Source organism: Nycticebus coucang, chromosome 22, assembly GCF_027406575.1.
Source record: "Nycticebus coucang isolate mNycCou1 chromosome 22, mNycCou1.pri, whole genome shotgun sequence".
NCBI lineage: Eukaryota > Metazoa > Chordata > Mammalia > Primates > Lorisidae > Nycticebus > Nycticebus coucang.
Window position 1 is genome coordinate 7,446,972 of NC_069801.1, and position 21,386 is coordinate 7,468,357.

At 45.1% G+C, this 21,386-nt stretch overlaps 2 protein-coding genes across 2 annotated transcripts in view; one reads left to right on the forward strand and one right to left on the reverse strand.

The window, feature by feature from the left end:
• Positions 1-3,970: 3,970 nt before the first annotated feature.
• On the reverse strand, positions 3,971-18,470 carry DFFA (DNA fragmentation factor subunit alpha). Its single transcript, XM_053577318.1, has 6 exons — positions 17,904-18,470; positions 15,033-15,194; positions 13,735-13,877; positions 6,395-6,584; positions 6,017-6,168; positions 3,971-4,784 (listed from the first exon to the last, which is right to left on the reverse strand). The coding sequence occupies exons 1-6, from the start codon at positions 18,037-18,039 to the stop codon at positions 4,572-4,574; spliced, it is 996 nt and encodes a 331-aa protein (XP_053433293.1). The 5' UTR covers positions 18,040-18,470; the 3' UTR covers positions 3,971-4,571.
• Positions 18,471-20,727: 2,257 nt separating this feature from the next.
• The window catches only part of PEX14 (peroxisomal biogenesis factor 14), a 147,346-nt gene continuing 146,687 nt past the window's right edge, over positions 20,728-21,386 (forward strand). Inside the window, exon 1 of the mRNA XM_053577317.1 lies at positions 20,728-20,821. Coding sequence (XP_053433292.1) covers positions 20,786-20,821 — 36 coding nt within the window. The 5' untranslated portion in view covers positions 20,728-20,785. The remainder of the gene's footprint in view (positions 20,822-21,386) is intronic.

Here is a 21,386-nt window from a genome sequence, read left to right on the forward strand (position 1 = left end):
GGGCTAGTTTGTGGTCTAAGGTCTTCCCACCTACAGACCTCTTGATAGGAGCCTCCTGGCCTCCAGAAATGAAAAGGAACCACTGCTATCTCCTATGTGCTAGGTTCTAGAGAACTCCATTTAACTCCTTCAACCTTGGAGCCTGAGGCTAGCCTAAGGTCCCAAGAAATTAGATTCAATTGTTTGTCTCTCCAAAACTGTAATACTTTTTCCATTCTCCTATCCAGTACAGATGCTTGTTGGGTTTGTTTCAAGTACAGAATACTAGTACCCAGAATAGTCAACTAAAGCTCTACTATGTATTTGACAGAAATATATATATATATATATATAATTTTTTTTTTTTTTTTGAGACAGTTTCATTTTGTCGCCCTCGGTAGAGTGCTGTGGCGTCATAGCTCACAACAAGCAACCTCAAACTCTTGGTCTTAAGTGATTCTCTTGCCTCAGCCTCCCAAGTAGCTGGGACTACAGGCATTTGCCACAATGCCTGGCTATTTTTTTGTTGCAGTTGTCATTATTTAGCAGGCCCAGGCCAGGTTCGAACTATATGTGGCCGGTGCTGCAATCACTGTGCAACAGGTGCTGAGCCTGACAAAATATTTTTAATTTAGGAGGGCAAAGATGAAGGTGTCTGTATAATTGGTGAATAGAGATACCATTACTGGGGTACTTGCTGCTCTGACACCACCAGCACCATGACTGTGGGGAGAAAGCTTTTGCAATCGTGTTGTAGGCACATTAGGCCTTTCTCAGTTGGCAAAGTTGCCAACTTACTACACTAGTATAAGAAAACTAGTGGTCTGGGCATGTTAATAGAAAAGTATGTAGACTTAAGAGAAAACAGAAGTAGAGAGTTAAACCAGAAGACCTGACTTTGGTTCCTATTCCTCTAATTGACCTTGTGACATTAGACAAGTCCCTGAACCCAATTTTGCTCATGTATAATACAAAATGATGGCTGACAAGCCACGCCCTACCTTACTCACCGGTTTGGTGAGGCTCAGATGTGTTAAGTGTCAACACACAGCAGATTTTAGAATGTTAAAAAAAATTTGTGATGGGCATTACTGCCCCTACAGGGGCATTTTGGAAACGTGCATACTTTAAGTTGTCTTAGTGATTGGAGGTTACTACTGGCATTGGGTGGGTTAGGGGCTGGGATACTAGTTATCCTGCAGTGCAGAGGAAAGGAATAACTGTCCCACATCCTGCATGACTTCAGTATCATGCTGGACAAAAACTTGTTCAAATGATTTTATCCTGAAACCTAATTGTTTTTGTTTTGTTTTGAGACAGAGTCTCAAGCTGTCACCCTGGGTAGAGTGCTGTGGCATCACAGCTCACAACCTCCAACTCTTGGGCTTAAGTGATTCTCTTGCCTCAGCCTCCCAAGTAGATGGGACTACAGGAGCCTGCCACAACACCTGGCTATTTTTTGTTGCAGTTGTTAATTGTTTAGGAGGCCCGGGCCAGATGTGAACCCCCACCACCTTTGGTATATGTGGCCGGCGCCCTATTCATTGCCCTACTCAGTGAGCAACGGGTGCTGAGCCTGTTTTGTTTTTGTTTTTAAGACATGGTCTCACTCTGTAGCTAGGCTAGAATGCAGTGACATCACCATAGCTCACAGCAACCTCAAAGTCCTGTGCTTAAGTGATCCACCTGCCTTAGTCTCCTGAGTAGCTGGGACTACAGCATGTACCACTGTGCCTGGCTAATTTTTTTTTATAGAGATGGGGGTCTTGCCATGTTGCTCAGCCTGCTCTCAAACTCCTGTCTTCAAGTCAACCTCCTGCTTTGGCCTTTCAAAGTGCTGTGATTATAGGCATGAGCCACTGTGCTCAGCCAAGCACAAAGCATTTTTTTTTTTTTTGCAGTTTTAATTAAATCAAGGATAGATGATATTTTAGATGTTATTACAGGCCAGTCAAGGTGGCTCATGCCTGTAATCCTAGCACTCTGGGAGGCCAAGGTGGGTGGATTGCCTAAGCTCAGGAGTTCAAGACCATCCTGAGCTAGAGCGAGACCCCATCCCTAAAAATAGCTGGGCATTGTGGTGGGCACCTGTAGTCCTAGCTACTTGGGAGACTGTGGCAAGAGGATCATTTGTGCCCAAAAGTTTGAGGTTGCTATAAGCTATGATGCTATGGCAGTGAGGACAACAAAGTGAGATTGTTTCTCAAAAAAAAAAAAAAAAAAAATACTGTTCTGGGAATCTCATTACTAAGGGCAATGAGGTGGTATCTGGGCTGACAATTAGTGCACACCCATGTCAGCTTGCCTCTGTCAAATTCACAATAATTTATCCTGTAAGGAAAAGCATCTGACAGCCTCAGTGTGCCTTTGGGCACATTCAGTGACATACATGCCATTATATTAGAAATTATTTTCCTTTTGCTTTTTCTGAAATATTAAATTCAGGGTGTTATACTTTTGTGAGTGTAGGTAGTTTATCAGCTATGGCTTTTTCCTTTTGTTTTTGAGACAGAATCTTACTTTGTCACCCTCAGAAGAGTGCCCTAGCGTCATAGCTCACAGTAACCTCAAACTCTTGGGCTCAAGTGATTCCCTTGCCTCAGTCTCCCAAGTAACGGGGACTAGAAGCGCCTGCCACAATGCCCGGCTATTTTTAAAGACAAAGTTTCGCTCTGGCTCAGGCTGGTTTTGAACCTGTGAGCTCAGGCAATCTACCCGCCTCGCCCTCCCAGAGTGCTAGGATTACAGGCATGAGCCACCTCACCTGGCCCTCAGCTATGGTTTCTATTTAAGGATAATTCAACAGGCATTACAAATATATATTTTATTTTTAAATTTATTTTTATAGCCCATTCTTCTGCAGAAATAAAAATTTTTCCTTTTCTTTTGAGATAGAGACTTATTTTGTCACCCTCATGCCATGGCATCACAGCTCACAGCAATCTCCAGCTCTTGGGTTTAGGTGATTCTCTTGCCTCAGCCTACCGAGTAGCTGGGACTACAGGCACCTGCCACAATGCCCAGCTATTTTTTTGTTGCAGTTTAGCCGGGGCCAGGTTCGAACCTGCCACCTTTGGTATATGGGGCCAGTACCCTACCCTCTGAGCCACAGGCACTGCCCAAGATTTTTATTTTTCAAAATAAGCTATAAAAAGGAAATACTGGAGCTAGTGAGAACCAGTGGTAGCAGGGGTGTCCAACCTGTGGCCCGTGGGCTGCGTGCTGATTTTGTGAAGACTTTTTTTGCTTATCTGTGTTAATTAGATATCATCAGAAGTATACATGGACCCTGTATTTTTTTTTTTGCTAGCTCTCGTTAGTGTTTGTGTATTTGTATGGCCCAAGACAATGTGTCTGCTTCCAATATGTGGCAGAGAAAAAAAGGTTGGACACCCCTAGAAGCATTAGTAAAAAAGCCAAATAAATCTGAGCCTTCCTTGAAGATGATCATAGGAGAAGGAAGTTCTTTTTCTTTTTTGTTTTTTTTTGCAGTTTTTGGCCAGGGCTGGGTTTGAACCCGCCACCTCCAGCTTATGGGGCTGGCGCCATACTCCTTTGAGCCACAGGTGCTGCCCAGAAGTTCTTTTTTTCTATTTTTAGTAGAGACGGGGTCTTGCTCTTGCTCAGGCTGGTCTCGAACTTCTCAAGAAATCCACCTGCCTCTGCCTCCCAGTATGCTAGGATTATAGGTGTCAGCCACCTCGCCTGGCCAGGAAGTTCCTTTTGTTTTGTTTAATTGTTTTTTGTATCCCAATTTTACCCTAGGACTTACTATTATAGTTCTTTGCTTAATAAATAGCCAATTTATCGCTTAATAGCATTCCATTTTCACCTATGCATACCGTAAAAAAAGTCAAATAAGTCAATGATAATGAATCTTTTCCCTGCAAGGAGAGTGTGTTAGATTATAAAACCCGCAGAACAAGTGTGTACAGACACAGGAGGCATACAAATCAGAAGTGCTCTGCTGTGCACACAAAGAGGCATGGAGTTGCATCACATGGAAATTGCTTTAATGACCTTTTATACCCCCTGCCAGTAAAACATATTAGAAAACTGAAAAGAATTTTGCAGTGATAAAAGATACAATTTCACAATACCGAATTAGACATTAGAAATGGGAAAGTAGATTGTCTGTCCCTATGGTCTGCAAATTTAATGTGTGCCTTTAAACAAACAAAAAAATTCATTAACTTGAGAAACAAGTTTATGGCCATAATCAATGCTCTGTTATGTCACGTGTTGCTTTTTATTACATTATCTGTGTTTTTCTGCACTTCTAGCTTTAGGATAAGGAGTTCTAAAATGAGACAGTTTCTTTTCATTGTCCTTGACAATTACTTTTAAACAGGGAACATAAGAAGACATAATTAGCGGAGGTGGGATACGGTTGGTGTGGCTGTATCATTCAAAACCAGTAGTGGGGCATGTTGAGACCTGGAATAGCTTTTCTGGAGAAAGCATAAAGCTAGCCTTCCAACCTGATCCAGAACATACTCAAAGGCAGGGGGTACGGTAGTGTATAGGCTAAAGGCATCACGGATAACAAAAACAAGGCCACAGGTTTTTCTCTGGCATATTTCCAGCTTTAACTATGTGCGATCTTGTCTGGCTCGTTTAGGATTCTGTGGTTCTTCAGATAGTGAATTCTTCCTTGCTGAGATGTTCCGGAGAGAATGTAGGCTCTGGATCTGCTGCAGGCGCAGGGCGAACTCCTGCTTACAGGCCTGCTGGACGTTTTCTGTTTTCTTCATGTCCCAGTTCAAAGCAAGAGCCAGTGCTCTGGGGTCTTCTTTGGTAACCAACTGCAGCAAGAATAAGAACTACTGAAAACCACTACTTCTGTGCTCCTCACCTGCTGCTCTCATGATTTTTCTTTTAAAAGATGAGTTAGTTACTTTTAAATTATTTTTGTAAGAGAAGAAAGAGTGGAGTGTCATGGTGTAATCACAGCTCACTGCAGCCTTTATCTTCTGGGCTCAAGTGATCCTCATGCCTCAGCCTCCTGAGCAGTTGGGACCACAGGTGCATGCCACCACACCCAGCTCATTAAAATTTTTTTGTAGAGATGGGGGTCTTGCTATGTTGCCCAGGCTGGCTTTAAATTCCTGACCTCAAGCAATCCTCCTGCCTTGGCCTCCTGAAGTGCTGGGATTATAGGCGTGAGCCACTGTGCCCTGCCTCTCATGATGTATTTCAGGGGAATGAGATCAGGGAATATCAGTTTATGTTATCTCTTTACACTGAAATGCTACGTTTCTGTCACAGTAAATGGTCAAGTGACTTTTCTTGCCATACCTCATACAATACCAACAGGAAAGGACCTTTGAAAAGTTTACTTGGAGCGGGCGGCTCCTGTGGCTCAAGGAGTAGGGCGCCAGTCCCATATGCCAGAGGTGGCAGGTTCATACCCAGCCCCAGCCAAAAACCACACACACACAAAAAAGAAAAGTTTACTTGGAGCAACCGTAAAGTCCTCCACCTACAGGAAAATTTAGCCAAGCTCATGCCAACAGTTCCTTTCCCTTTTGTCTACAATACAAAGGTAACCAGGACAAGGACAAGGACAAGAATAAGTAGCATCCACCTGATGGGCTCCCTTCATCAAGCTTCTAATTCCCTGGTCTTCAACAGCCAGTACGCAAGGATCCCCCAAGTCTGCTTTCTCATGTGAAATTTCACAGACTGCAGGGCTGACTGTGGATTTTCTTTGACCACGGCCACAAGCAGAAGCCATCTCAGAAGATGGAGCTCTGCTGGTCTTCTCTGTCAGGTTTAGTCATTTCACTACTGACCCTGGACCAGAGGGTAATGTTTAATGATTAGGGGAAGTGCACTCATTTTTTAAAGCCACTTTGACTTAGATTAAATGAGATGTTTGTAAATGCTTTGGTATATAACAGGCAAATTGGCAGATATGATTAGGGTCTGCAGAAGTGAAAAAAAAAAATCCCATACATGCCATCCTCTGCATGGCAATCCTACATCTCCAGGGAAAGTCATTCTCTGCAGTTCAGGGACCCTGGTTCTTGCCCACCTCCAAATGGTGACTAGATAAACTCAGCTCTGGAGCAGGCTTCTCCTTCAGTGCAGTGAGGATCTGGCCCGGCAGTGCAATTTCAGAGGAGAGCTCTCTGCTGACACTTGTGTCAACTGCATCTACCTCTTCACTGAAACCAGCTCTGGACTCTGCAAGGGAGATGTGAGACAGAGATGAGCATGCTGTGTGGTCATTTCGCCACATGGCCACCCAGCCAGAGTAACCACGTGGGCAAGAGAGAAACATGCTGTTCCAAGATCCCAGCAGCTGTGGCTTCAGTGTTTCTGACTGCATTGCAAACATGAGGCCATCGCTCCAGGGAAAGCTCCACTGGCTCCAAGTTCTCAGAGTTGCTTCCCCAGGAGAGAATCCTACCTTCCTGCTTTGACAAGGTGCTGCCCTCCTTCTCCAAAGCCTGTAGATAAAGCTCCAGGAGTTGCTTGGACTGGCGGGCCTCCTCTCTCTGGTCAAGCACCTGCTGGAGTGTATTCTGGAGCCCCTGGATGGTGGCACAACTTTGGCATAGTTCCTGAGCCAGGTCTGAACATGGAACATCGATGAGCACCTAGGAAGCGAATACAGACTCTAAGGAATCTAAAAGGACTTTCCTAGCCAGGTTTGTGGTAGGCACCTGTGGACCTACCTTCTAGGGTGGCTGAGGCAAGAGAATTGCTTGAGCCAAGAGTTGGAGGTTGCTGTGACCTATGACCCCACAGCACTCTACCGAGAGTGGCAATGTGAAACTCTGTCTCCATTTAAAAAATAAATAAATAAATAGAAGGACTTTCCATTGATTTTCTAGTGCTTAAGTAGTCTTAAGAACTCATTTCAGGCAGGTTGCGGTGGCTCACGCCTGTAATCCTAGCACTGTGGGAGGCCAAAGTGGGTGGATTGCCTGAGCTTACGAATTTGAGACCAGCCTGAGCAAGAGTGAGACCCCGACTCTACTAAAAATAGAAAAACTGAGGCAAGAGCATCACTTTAGCACAAGAGTTGGAGGTTGCTGTGAGCTATGATGCCATAGCACTCCACCCAGGATGACAAAAAAGAAAGAAAGAACTAATTTCCTCTATTTTCCAAAGTCCCCTACTGTGGCTGACTGAGAGTCAAGAGAGAAGCATGTGATATTTCCAATATTCCTCTACTTTTAACATTGGGAAAATACAGCAAAAACTCAATATTAAAAACTCATCTGTATGGATATAGGTGATATATACAGCTCGGCGCCTGTAACTCGGTGGCTAGGGTGTTGGGCACATACACAGGGCGGGCAGGTTGGAACCTGGCCCTGGGCCTGCCAAACAACAATGACAACTACAACACAGCAACGAAATAGCTGGGTGTTGTGGTGGATGCCTGTAGTCCCAGCTACTCAGGAGTCTGAGGCAAGAGGATGTCTTAGGCCCAAGAATTTGAGGTTGCTGTGAGCTGTGATGCCACGGCACCCTACCCAGGGCGACACAGTGACTGTCTCAAAAAAAGAAACAAACAAAAAAATCTCACCTGTACAGAACATAAAGGTGTCTGATCACTTATTCAATGAATCAATATAAAGATGTTTTAAAACAGTCACATCCCTTGGGTGGCCCCTGTGGCTCAATGGGTAGGGCACCAGCCCCATATACTGAGGGTGGTGGGTTCAAACCTGGCCTGGCCAAACTGCCATAACAACAAAAAATAGCCTGGCGGGCATTGTGATGGGTGCCTAGCTAGTAGTCCTAGCTACTCAGGAGGCTGAGGCAAGAGAATCGTCAAAGCCCAAGAGCTGGAGGTTGCTGTGAGCTATGATGCCACAGCACTCTACCAAGGGTAATAAAGTGAGACTCTGTCTCTAAAAAAAACAAAAACAAAAACAGTCACTTCCCAAAAGGGGGAGTTAGGGACTGACCCCACTGTTTCTTGGTATATTTGTTTATGGGGGACAACCTGAACATACAAAAAGAAAACATTGGTTTTCTGACCCCCTTCCTCCCAATGGTATGTGACTAAGCAAAAATTCCTTTGATTTTGACCGTAAGCATTTTTATTTTTATTTTTGAAATTTTTTCTTTTCTTTTTTTTTGCAGTTTATGGCCGGGGCTGGGTTTGAACCCACCACCTCTGGCATACCGGCCGATGCCCTCCCCTTTAAGCCACGGGCACCGCCCTCTTTTTTTTTTTTTGAGACAGAGTCTCACTGTTACCCTTGGTTGGGACTCGAGATCTTCTTGCTTTAGCCTCTCAAGTAGCTGGGACTACAAGTACCCGCCACAATGCTCGCCTGTTTTTAGAGATGGGAGATGTGGTCTCACTCTTGCTCAGGCTGGTTTAACCTCAAATTACTGAGCTCAGGCAATCCACCAGCCTTGGTCTCCCAGAGTACTAGGGTTACAGTCATGAGCCACCGTGCCCAGCTTTGAAAAATTTTTTTACAGGATCTTACTCTGCCATCCTGGCTGAAATGTAGTGGCACAATCATAGCTCACTGCAGTTTGAAACTCCAGGGCTCAAGTGATCCTCCTTTCTCAGCCTCCTGAGTATCTGGGACTACAGGTATGGGCCTGGCTAATTTTATCTTTTTATAAAGATGGATCTCATCATGATGCCCAGGCTGGTCTCAAATTCGGGCCTCAAGCTATCCTCCTGTCTTGGCCTTCTAAAGTGTTGGTATTATAGGAATGAGCCACCACACCTGGCCTGAAATTTTTTTTTACTACAGGCACTAACCACCATGCCTAGCTAATTTTGTTTTTTTAATTATTTTTTAGAGATGGGGTTTTGCTATGATATCCAGGCTAGCCTTGAACTCCTAGCCTTAAGCAATCCTCCCTCCTCAGCCTCCTGGGTAGCTGGAAATAAAGGCATGCACCACTGCACCCAGCATTATACACGTTCATGCCTTTAAAAGACTCTGATTTTGGCTCGGCGCCTGTGGCTGAAGCGGCTAAGGCACCAGCCACATACACCTGACGTAGCCAGGTTGAATCCAGCCTGGGCCGCCAAACAAACAATGATGGCTGCAACCAAAAAATAGCAGGGCGTTATGGCGGACGCCTGTAGTCCCAGCTACTTGAGAGGCAGAGGCAGGAGAATTGCTTGAGCCCAGGAGTTGGAGGTTGCTGTGAACTGTGATGCCACGGCACTCTACCCAGGGCGACAGCTTGAGGATCTGTCTCAAAAAAAAAAAAAAAAATAAATAAATAAAAAAAATAAAAGATTCTACTTTTTTTTTTTAAGAGACAGAGTTTCACTCCGTTGCCCTCTGTAGAGTGCTGTAGCATCACAGCTCACAGCAACCTCCAGCCCTTGGGCCTAGGCAACTCTCTTGTCTCAGCCTCCCAGTAGCTGGGACCACAGGTGGCCACCACAACGCCCAGCCATTTTTTGTTGCAGTTTGGCCAGGGCTGGGTTGGAACCCGCCACCCTTGGTATATGGGGCCAACACCCTACTCACTGAGCCACAGGCACTGCACAAAAGATTCTATTTTTAAAACAGAGTAGCCTATACTTAACTTTGTCACCCACCCGGGTATTTTTTAGAGACAGGGGGTCTGTTCAATATGCAGAATAAGAAATACCTCACTTGTTATGTTTTAAATGTGCCAGAAAGACAATAATTTTTTTTTTTTTGAGACAGAGTCTCAAGCTGTCACCCTGGATAGAGTGCCAAGGCATCATAGGTCACAGCAATCTCCAACTCAGGCTGAAGTGATCCTCTTGCCTCGGTTTTTCTTAGTAGAGATGGGGTCTTGCTTTTGATCAGGCTGGTCTCAAACTCATAAGCTCAAGCAATCCATTCACCTCGGCCTCCCACAGTGCTAGGATTATAGGCATAAGCCACTGTGCCTGGCCAAAGGACAGTAATTTTTAAGGAGGATCAATCTTGTTGGATAAACAGTATTATATTAGAAATTGTCTTTATGACTCAGTGCCTGTAGCTCAGCGGCCAAGGTGCCAAGCACATACACCAGAGCTGGCGGGTTCAAATTCAGCCCGGGCCTGCCAAACAATGACAACCAAAAAAAAGCTGGGCGTTGTGGCGGTCGCCTGTAGTCCCAGCTGCTTGGGAGGCTGAGGCAAGAGAATTGCTTAAGCCCAAGAGTTCAAAGTTGCTATGAGCTGTGACGCCATGGTACTCTACCAAGGGCAACATGGTGAGACTCTATTTTTTTTTTTTTTTTTTTTGTAGAGACAGAGTCTCACTTTATGGCCCTTGGTAGAGTGTCATGGCATTAGACAGCTCACAGCAACCTCCAGCTCCTGGGCTTAAGCGATTCTCTTGCCTCAGCCCCCCTAGTAGCTGGGACTACAGGCACCCGCCACAACACCCGGCTATTTTATTTTTTGGTTACAGTTTAGCCGGGGCCGGGTTTGAACCCGCCACCCTCGGTATATGGGGCCGGCACCCTACCGACTGAGCCACAGGCGACGCCCATAGTGAGACTCTTTCTCAAAAAAAAAAAAGAAATTCTCTTTGTAAGAGAAAAACTGTTAACACGCTTAGCAGTGGTTTTAAACTCAGCTGCACATTATTATCACTATGGATATAGTGATTAGCATAAACTATAACAAAAGCTTACATTTCTTGAGTACTAGAGTGGGAATAGCCCCTTCTCCGAGGGAGAAGTCTTGTTATTTTTTAAATTTTATATTGCATAATTTTTTTTTTTTTGCAGTTTTTGGCCAGGGCTGGGTTTGAACCCACCACCTCTGGCATATAGGGCCGGCACCCTACTCCTTTGAGCCACAGATGCCACCCACATTGCATACATTTTTAAACAAGCAATACCAATACTTTCACAAGGTTCACAATTCAAGAGGTGCAAACATCATGAAATAGGTCTTAGAATTTCCCGTTTTACAGAAAATGAAACAAAAGAGGGTAACTGACTTCCCAAGAATCACTGTCACAGTTCTAATCCTTATAATTATGTGCAAATAATCCCTGTGATCTTTCCTTCCCTCCTGTCCTCCTGGCCCAGAGTCCCTGTGCTGGGTGTCCTTCCTTGTCAGCTCTTTGAGTGTCCTAAGCGTCCCCCTGTAGTCCAGCTGTCAGGGTGTGGACTCTGACAAACTCATTCCTATTTTGGTAAGTTCTACTATGCTCCATAGTCTAAGGATATAATACGCTAATCTCTTGGGTTGGGGAGAACCTCACTTTCTGTTTCTTTTTGTTTTTTTTTTTGCACTTTTGGCCGGGGCTGGGTTTGAACCTGCCACCTCTGGCATATGGGGCCAGCGCCCTACTCCTTTGAGCCATAGGCGCTGCCCACTTTCTGTTTCTTAAAAGAAAAAAAAAAAAAGAAAGCAAGCAAGAAAGAAATCATGCTTGCTCCTGCCTTCTCTCTGCCTGGAACACTAGCCCTGAGTTTTCCATGAAGCTCCATCTTGTCCTGTAGCTTTCAGTTTAACTGTCACCTCTTGAGAACCTACCAATGTTTATCAAAACCCCTTTTGTTTTGTGTTTTATTTTAGCAATGTGGTCTCACTATGTTGTCCAGGCTAATTCACACTCCTTGGCTCAAGTGATCAATCTGCCTCAGCTTCCTAAGCAGCTGGGACTACAGGCACCTATCACCACGCCCAGCTAAATGCAGGTATCCTTTAATTCAGCAATCATACCCCTATGAGTTTATTCTACAGATTAGCATACGTGCAAAATGACACTGGTATGAGCTTTTACAGCACTGCCTAGATTAGCAAGACTGGTGAGAACCCACATGTCCATCAATTGACGGGAGCTCAATAAATAAATCATGGTATACGCGTGAAATAGAACAGTAGCAGAAAGAAAAAGATGCTTTTTCTATATGGATCTAGAATACTCTCTAATACACAAATAGAGGCACAGATGTGGGAGGAGAAAATATATGCATATTTGTTTGTATATAAAATATCCCTGGAGTGGGAAACTCATGGATCAGTTGTCTCTGAGAAGAGAAATCTGGGTGGCTGGGGCAGGGCTCAGACTTTCCCTGTATGTCCTTTTTCTCCAATAGCTTTATTGAGATATAACTCACATATCATACTATTAACCCATAAAGTACACAAATGCTTTTAGTATTATCATAGAGCTATGCAACTATCACCACAATCTTAGAACATTTTTACTACCTTAAATAGAAACCCACCAGTAGTTACTCCCCATTTCTCCTTAACCTCCCTCACCCTTAGGGCAACCTTTAACCTACTTTCTCTTTCCACAGATTCAAATATTCTAAGCATTTCATACAAATGCAATCATAAAATATATAGCTTTCTATCTGCCTTCTTTCACTTAGCACGCTTTCAAGTTTCATCCATGTAGTAGCACATAATAATATTCCATTCCTTTTTATGGCTGAGTAATATTCCATGGCACGGATTTACATTTTGTTTATCCATCCAACAAGGTGACGGACATTTGGGTTAATTTCATGTTTTGGCTACCTATATATTTATCCTTCCATACCTCTTGGATTTTGAACTATATGGATATATTCACATTGCTCTTTAAAATAATATGTAAGTTTAAAAAATAACCTGCAAGGGCGGCGCCTGTGGCTCAGTGGGTAGGGTGCAGGCCCCATATACTGAAGGTGGTGGGTTCGAACCCAGCTGGGCCAAACTCCAACAAAAAAATTGCCAGGCGTTGTGCCAGATGCCTGTAGTCCAGCTACTCGGGAAGCTGAGGCAAGAGAATCGCCTAAGCCCAGGAATTGGAGGTTGCTGTGAGCTGTGTGATGCCACAGCACTCTACCGAGGGCAAGAAAGTAAGACTCTGTCTCTAAAAACAAAAAACAAAAACCCCCAAAGCCCTCCCTTGAAGAGCAGTCCTAATCTAGAGCAGCCCCCACCACTCTCTGCATCCTTCCCACCCATCTGATATGCTCTCGTTTTGTCTGCCTCCCTCATCAGAGTGCAAGTTTCACCATAGCAGAGACTGTGTGTGGCTTGTCCACCACTGCACATCCAGTGCACACAACCAGGTCCGGCACGGGGCGGGGACTCAGTGAGTATTTCTTGAATAAAAACACATTATTTTCATCCTAATTTTACTGAAGAAAAAACAAGTAGAAAAGCTAAGCTGCTGGCACAAAGTCACAGTGATAGAGCTGGGATTTTAACCCAGCTATCGCAACACTACATTCCTCAGCAGTGCACTCTCTACCCGCAGAGTCCACCATACAGGTCTGGGGTGAGACCTGGGCATCTGTAATTAAAAAATCTACAGGTGATTCTGATACATGGTGAGAGTAGAAAACTTACTATTTTAGGTGATAACTATAAGAGGAAGAATCTTAGTTGTAATCTGAGAATTTTTTAAAATGTACTTGTGTCATTAGTCATCAGAGAAAGCTTTAATTTTATTTATTTTATTATTATTTTTATTTGAGAGAGTCTCACTTTGTCACCCCTCGAAGAATGCTGTGGTGTCATAGCTCACAGCAACCTCCAACTCTTGCACTCAAGCAATTCTCTTGCCTCAGCCTTTGAAGTAGCTGGGACTACAGGCACCTGCCACAATGCCTGGCTATTTTTAGAGATGAGGTCTTTCTCTGGCTCAGGCTAGTCTTGAACCTGTGAGCTCAGGCAATCTACCCGCCTCACCCTCCCAGAATGTTAGGATTACAGACATGAGCCATGGTGCCTGGCCTGTAATTTGAGAATTATTTAAAAATTAGATGATGGAAGCTAAGAAGGTGGTGGGTGCTGTGAAGACCAGGTAAGCACTGCAGGTTGTGGAGAAGACTTACTTGGAGGTCCTCCTCCGACAGGAGGATGATGTTGGATAGATCTTCTTTCAGCTGCTTGGCCACATTCTTCCACTTCAACCCTGTCCTGCTGTCTGTTTCATCTACATCAAAGGATTCTTGGGAAATCCAAGCTGTACCTCCATCTGATACATGGGAGAAAATGCCAGTCACTGTCAGAGTAACCTGAAGTAGTTTTCCCCTCCGCCCTGGACAGACACAAACCTGTTGAGGATCCTTCTGACTGACCTTCTGACATCCTTCTGACTGACCATTTAGAATGATTCTAGTGGTGAAGGAAGCACCTTATCTCATTCACAGTACAGCCAATCCCCACCTAGAACCTTAATTTTCTCCCTTCCTCCATCTTCAGTTTGTTTCCTTGTGCAACTGTTCTGTTTTCTATGGAAAGAAGCCACTTAAACCCAGGGTCCTATCACATGTCCCTTTTGGTTACTTTCTGTCTGGGCGTGTCCTCTTTCTGTATATAAAAAATTCATTCTCAGGGCAGCGCCTGTGGCTCAAAGGAGTAGGGTGCCGACCCCATATGCCGAAGGTGGTGGGTTCAAACCCAGCCCTGCCCAAAAACTGAAAAAAACAAAACAAAACAACCCAACAACAACAACAACAACAAAAAAACTTCATTCTCACTAGTACTTCTCTGGTGCTTGGGGACTGGTTCCTTCCTTAATTGGAGGAGCTATAGCCACTGTTTGCCATCCCTTGAGCCTGAGTACAAAGAAACCTAGTGGAGTCATTGCTGAAAGGTGATTTCCTAAATTTAGTGGCTCATGGACTCTCCTAAGCTACATGTGCTGAGCCTGTATTAGCATTCTTATAACAAACCTAGGAGACAGGAACTATATAGTCGTTACTTTGTAAATAGTAACGACTGAGAGGGTAAGTAATTTGCACAAAGTCATCTGGCTAGTAAATGGCAGGGCCAGGATTCAGACCCAGATAGCCTGACTCCAGCCTGCAGTGCTGATCTCCCTGGCATACGGCATTTTAGTTGCTGTCAGTCTGTAAGTTAGTTGAGAACTGGGTCCTTATCTTATTCATCTTTTTCTCTAGGACTCAGCATTATGTCTGGGACATGGAAGGTGCTCAGTAAATGTTTGCTACAAAAATGCTTAAGAAGCTAAACACATACCCAGGAGTATGTGGTCCAAAAAAAAAAAAAAGAAAAGAAAGAAAGAAAAGAAAATTAGACACATAGCGACAAGCGGCTTGTGCAATGTAATGAATATGAAGGATGCTGTACTGCACAGGCCATTTTATAAATGCCTATTGTTTCTTACCTGAATTGTTGTATACCCACTTCTCATTATTGGCCAATGCCACAAACTTAGTATTAGAAGGTAGACACAGGAAGTAATCATCATCATCCACTATGGTGCCATCCTCTGCCAGGACCAGGGTAACTGGTGTTAGAGACTTATCAATGGCCAGAATGTCACAGGCTGAGAAAAATAAAATAACAAGCAACTGACAAATTCTCATAAGGAAACTCTACCCATCCTTACACCCTCAATGTTTGCCTCCAAAGCCTAGCAGGAAGTTATAACTACCGTAGTAACTGTAACACTTCTCATGGGTCTGGTACTGTTGTAAGTGCTTTTCGTTTACAGTATTTAATCTCATAGCATTCCTGTAAGGCAGGTACTACTATTACTCCCATTTTACAGATGATGAACACAAGATTCAGCGAGGTTAAGTAACTTATCCAAGATCACACAGTAAGTGGCAGAGCTGGGATTTAAACCCACACAGTCTGGCTCCTAAAAATGTGTTTACCACAGCTACTCTGCACCAGTGTATAGGAGGCATTGGAGTTTTTACTTGAATGAACCACCAATGTCTTTGGTCTGTCTTTTTTTTTTTTTTTTGAGACAGAGCCTCAAGCTGTCGCCCTGGGTAGAGTGTCGTGGCATCACAGCTCACAGCAACCTTCAACTCCTGGGATCAAGCAATTCTCTTACCTCAGACTCCCCAAGAAGCTGGGACTACAGGTGCTTGCCACAACGCTCAGCTATTTTTGGTTGTAGTTGTTGTTTGGCAGGCCTGGGCTGGATTCAAACCTGCCAGCTCTGGTGTATGTGGCTGGTGCCTTAGCTGTTTGAGCTACAGGTGCCGAGCCCTTGGTCTTTCTTTCATCTATTCAGTTTTCATCTTAAATTCTCTTACTTTTTTTTTTTTTTTTTTGTGGTTTTTGGCAGGGGCTGGGTTTGAACCCGCCACCTCCGGCATATGGGACTGGTGCCCTACTCCTTGAGCCACAGGCGCCACCCAAATTCTCTTACTTTTTAATTTAAAAAATTTTATTTACTGATTTTGTAGAGATGGGGTCTCCCTCTGCTGCCCAAGGCTGGAGTGCAGTGGTGTGATCACAGCTCACTGCAACTTCGAACTACTGATCCTTCTGCTTTATAGTCTTCTGAGTAGTCAGGAGTATAGGTGCACACCACCATGCCCAACTAAGTTTTTTAAAAAAATTTTTATAGAGATGAGGTCTCACTATGTTGCCCAGGCTGGTCTTGAACTCCCAGCCTCAAAAAAACCATCCAAAACCAATTCTCCTGCCTTGACCTCCCAAAGCACTAGAATTACAGGTTTGTTCAGCCTTATATTTTCCTATGTGGCAAATGTAAAAAAAAAAAAAAAAAGAAAGAGGGCAGCGCCTGTGGCTCAGCGAGTAGGGCGCCGGCCCCATATGCCGAGGGTGGCGGGTTCAAACCCATTCCCGGCCAAACTGCAACAAAAAAATAGCTGGGCGTTGTGGCGGGCGCCTGTAGTCCCAGCTGCTCGGGAGGCTGAGGCAAGAGAATCGCATAAGCCCAAGAGTTAGAGGTTGCTGTGAGCCGTGTGACGCCACGGCACTCTACCCGAGGGCGGTACAGTGAGACTCTGTCTCTACAAAAAAAAAAAAAAAAAAAAAAGAAAGAAAGTAGGTAAAGAAAATGCTTTTTGTTCTTTGCATTATCTTCCTTTGTAGCTTTTCTAACCTATAGGAAAATGTAAGAGAAGCAGAAACTTCTATCAGTAGCTTTTCATTTTCACTTGATGAAAGGGCTTTCTGCCCAGCAGATCTGTACCATCCCATTTAGTGATGGCAGTGTCTAAAATGCTAACAGGACTGAAGCAAGCAGAAATATCCAAGAGACTACAAATATCCTTCTGCAATGATGACGGCTACCCAAATAAAACAGCAAGGTTTATATGGTCTGAGCTACAAAGAACTGAAGCCAAGTACATCCAGCCAATGCACTGAAGTGGCTCTAAAATTGAAGTAAGCTAATGCCAAGAAAAAATATGTAAACACTTATGTGGCAAGATCTATGTCATCAAGGCATTTATAGTGCTTTGGTAGCTCCTGGGTCTCTGAAAAACTTCTGTATAATATCTTTTGGGGCTTAATGACTCTGCTGAGAGGGACCAACTGTACACTCTGACACCAACTGCGATGACACACCTGGGGCTGGCTGTAAATCTTGTTTGTATAAAGAATTTCTTGCGATGGGCTAACAACTATTGCAAATCATTCGAATACATCACTTCATTTCAGGGTCCCAATAATCCTTTCAAGTGGGGCTGGAAGCATTATACCCAACCTGCCAGTGAGAAAACTGAGCGTTGAGAGATGGTTAAGTGCAAGGTCAAGTAAGTTCAAGCGTGGGGCCCGCCCCAAATTTCAGTCCATCTAGGTCACCCACAACTCAGGTTCCTTGTCTGGACCTCCAGAAACGGTCGGTAGCAGCACCCACCCTCTTTAAGGCATAGGTCCCTGCCAGAGCTGATGGTGCAACCCGCCCCTACCCTGCAGTGGGCTCAGCTGGGGGGCCCATTACCCCCATATTGAGCTACAGTGGCAGGAATATACTAGGCTGGGTTTGGTCCAATACCTAAGTGATTTCAGGCAATAGACTTAAGCTGACTGTCTTAATTTGCACATTTCTTTCCATCTTCCCACCACTACGAGTCTCACATGAGATAATATAAGTTTAAGCACTTGACATCTGTAAATTGCTAAACCCAGATGGACCATTTCTCTCTCAAGGCTCCACCCGCACTACAAAAATCCGCCAGTCGCCTCTCCGGACCCCGCCTTGCCCCGCAGGGCATCCTCCCGCGGCCCGGGCTCCCCCAACCCCTTGCCCAGGTCCCCTGCCAACCCTTGCTCCTCAACTCCTCCAGACAGGAGGCGGCCACACCGTGCTGTTCGCGGCTGTGGTTGCGGCGAAGCAGACACGGCTTTAGATTCCGGATCTCGCCGGGTTCCGGAGCTCCGACATCCTCAGTCACCTCCATCCTTTCCAAGGTGGAAGCTCAACTGAGTCCAGGAAGTTGTGGGAAGCTCGGCGCGGCGGTCCTCCTACCCGACCCCTTCCCGCGGCCTGCTGGGAGATGTAGTTCTCACTGCACAAACCACGCGTGAGGCCGGGGCACGCCGGGAGTTGTAGTTCTAGTCGGTAATCACTTGCCCTCCCCTCGCCCCGGGGCGTGCCGGGAACTGTAGTCTCTGAATTCAAAGCTGCTGTAGATTTTAGGTCGCGCGATTCAGCCCAGCAGGAGTTTGTTTTTACTTTGTGTTTAGGAATTGCAAGTCGCATGTTTACAAAGGAGGTCAGTAGGGACTTAATTTGCTTTACGAAGCACACACATTGAATTTTTAGAGCACTCCTGTTTGCATAAGTGATGAAGAGATGCATAATGTTCTTAAATAAAGCAGTCTGTCATTGCACTATGTTAATTGGTTTTTCTTCTCTAACCTGAAAAGATTTGTGCAATGTCCCAGTCTTCAGGTTGATATGAAGGAAGCCAGTTTTGTTGTTGTTGTTGTTTTGTTTTTGAGAGTCTCAAGCTGTTGCCCTGGGTAGAGTGCCATGGCGTCATAGTGCACAGCAACCTCCTTGGACTCCAGCGGTGCTCTTGCCTTAGTTTGTCTATTTTTTAGTAGAGAGTGGGGTGGGGGTGGGGGTGTCTTGCCTTTGCTCAGACTGGTCTCGAACTTGTGAGCTCAAGCAATACGCCCGCCTCGGCCTCCCAAAGTGCTAGGATTTCAGGCGTGAGTCACAGCGCCCGGCCTGAAGGAGGTCAGTTTTGAAAACAGAAGTTTTCAGTCTTGATGAAAACACAACAAAGTAGCATAAGATACCGACATATTTCCACCCATTTCATTCCCTGCTTCAGCTTTAAAACTGGGTTAGATGGGCGGCACCTGTGGCTCAATGGAGTAGGGCACTGGCCTCATTTGCCAGAGGTGGCGGGTTCAAACCCAGCCCTGGCCAAAAATCGCAATAAATAAATAAATAAATAAATAAAAATAAAACTGGGTTACAGCCTCAGAACAAAATGCTTTTGATTTTTTTGTATGCCCCCTACTCCTGCCCAAAAATCCAAAATGCTTTATTTAAATAGAGTTAACCTTAGCCGGGCGTTGTGGCGGGCGCCTGTAGTCCCAGCTGCTCGGGAGGCTGAGGCAAGAGAATCGCTTAAGCCCAGGAGTTGAAGGTTGCTGTGAGCTGTGTGATGTCACGGCACTCTACCGAGGGCCATAAAGTGAGACTCTGTCTCTACAAAAAAAAAAAATAAATAAATAAATAGAGTTAACCTTAAGGTCTCAAATCAGAGAGGGAAGGGGAAATGAGAACCACAGCACCGTTGAGATTGTTCAGATACTGCCTGACAATATATTTATCTTTATTTTATTTAGTACTATTATGGAAAAGTCTGTATTTTATCCTTCTGAAAAACTAACATTTAAAAACTAACATTTAAGATTAAAAGAATAATTAAAAAGAACCAAAAAGAATAATTAAGTTTCCTTGCTTAAAATCTAACAATTTTATGTAAACTAGAAATAATTGCCTATATTCGTTCAGTCAGTTCCTTTCATATTTTGTTTATAAAAAACGTGGGTGAGGAAATCAGATACTATCTAAAGAAAAGGGTAGGTATTTAAAAGTGTTTGGTACATGCTCGCTTTGGCAGCATATACACTAAAATTGGAATGATACAGACAAGATTAGCACAGCCCAAATTTTATTATTAAAAATAAATAAATAAAAGTGGTAGGTGGAATTATTAGATTAGGCAATTTTTTGAGTACCTCATGTTGACCAAAACACAGCTATAATATGAGTTGACTCACAATTCTAATATATGCATTCCTTTTCATATAATCTAATATTTGGTTTAAAGTATGGCTCAGTGCCTCTAGCATAGTGGTTACGGCGCCAGCCACATATACAGTTGGTGGCGGGTTCGAGCCCAGCCTGGGTCAGCTAAATAACAATGTCAACTGCAACAAAAAATAGCCGGGTGTTGTGGCGGGCGCCTGTAGTCCCAGCTACTGGAGAGACTAAGGCAAGAGAATCACGTAAGCCCGAGAGTTTGAGGTTGCTGTGAGTTGTGATGACATGGCACTAACCAAAAACGACACAGTGAGGCTCTATCTCAAAAATGAATAAATAAAATAAAATCGAACAATTCAAACACTATAAAACGACGTTTCATAGAAGCCTCTCCCCGCCCCCAGCCGCCTCCTGTGTGTTTTCCCAATAGATCTGCACACTGCTATCCAAGTCCTGTGCCCACGATGCTGTAATTGTGTGTGACTTCGGACTAGGCCTGGGAGTAGGGATCCGGTCTTGGATCTTTTTATATCTAGCGCCTACCAAAGTTTCTGGCAAATAGAAAGCACTCAATGACTGGTACTGAACTGAGTTTTTAAAAATTTCCAAGTTTCTTCACATTCATTCATTTATTAAATACTCAGCGAATCCCTAAATGTGCCCACGGCACCGTGGGGACGGGTTGGGATTTTATTTAATAATACACATCTACATATAACAATGCAAAAAGGATACAGACTTCGGATCTTCCTTAGAAGCAAGGAAACAATGAAAATTGCGCGTTCCACCCATTGCCCCCAGTCCGCCCTCTCCATCGACAAACTCTGTTTCGGCTACCTTAGTCTGGGCGGGATAGGGAGAGCGAGGGCGCTTGGGAGAAACCTGGCCTAGCGGTGATAGATTACCCAGGCCTCAGAAAGATGGCGTCCTCAGAGCAGGCAGAGCAGCCGAGCCAGGTAAGGGGAGTGGGACTGCCCCGCTGTGGCCACGGGGACCTCAGCTGGAGGGGGCGCTCGGCATACGGTTGGGAGTCGGGTAGGAACCCGGAGTCTCCAAAGCTGGGGGGCCCCGGCTCCTTCCCCCCTCCGGAGCCCCGCCCCTCCGCAGGTCCTCCCCGCCCGGCCCCTCCCCCGGTGACCCCTCTTTGACCACATTCCGGAGCCCGGGATCTGGTGCTTAGCCGCGCCCGCGGGCCCCCACTTCCCGCCTACTGGCCCCTTAGGTCCTACTCGAGCTTGGCGGGAAGGGTGGCGGGACCTTTGGAAAGCCCCCAGCCTGTAGCTGAGAGGGCCCGTGCTTGAGGAGAGGGAGTGAGAGGCTCGGCCGTTCCTGGTTGTCCCTCTGGGGAGGGGCCTTACCTCTTCAGGGTTCCCACTCTCCCACAGCCTCAGCCTCCCCGAGCGGCTGCCAGACTCTTCGTCTTTAGTTACCCTTGCGCTTCCCTTGCCAAGTTGGAGGGTCGGAAATACTATATGGGGACACACTCAGTGCGCTGTTCGGAAGGGGACACACTGTAAACAA

Bases quoted from the DNA above. Each gene is read 5' to 3' on its own strand.
- DFFA (XM_053577318.1), bottom strand. From the start codon at position 18,039: ATGGAGGTGACTGAGGATGTCGGAGCTCCGGAACCCGGCGAGATCCGG. The intron at 15,195-17,903 runs GTTGGCAGGGGA...TATTTTTCTCAG, and splicing joins GGAGGAGTTGAGGAGCAAGG to CCTGTGACATTCTGGCCATT. The intron at 4,785-6,016 runs GTGGGCAAGAAC...TTCTTGCTGCAG, and splicing joins TATCTAGTCACCATTTGGAG to TTGGTTACCAAAGAAGACCC.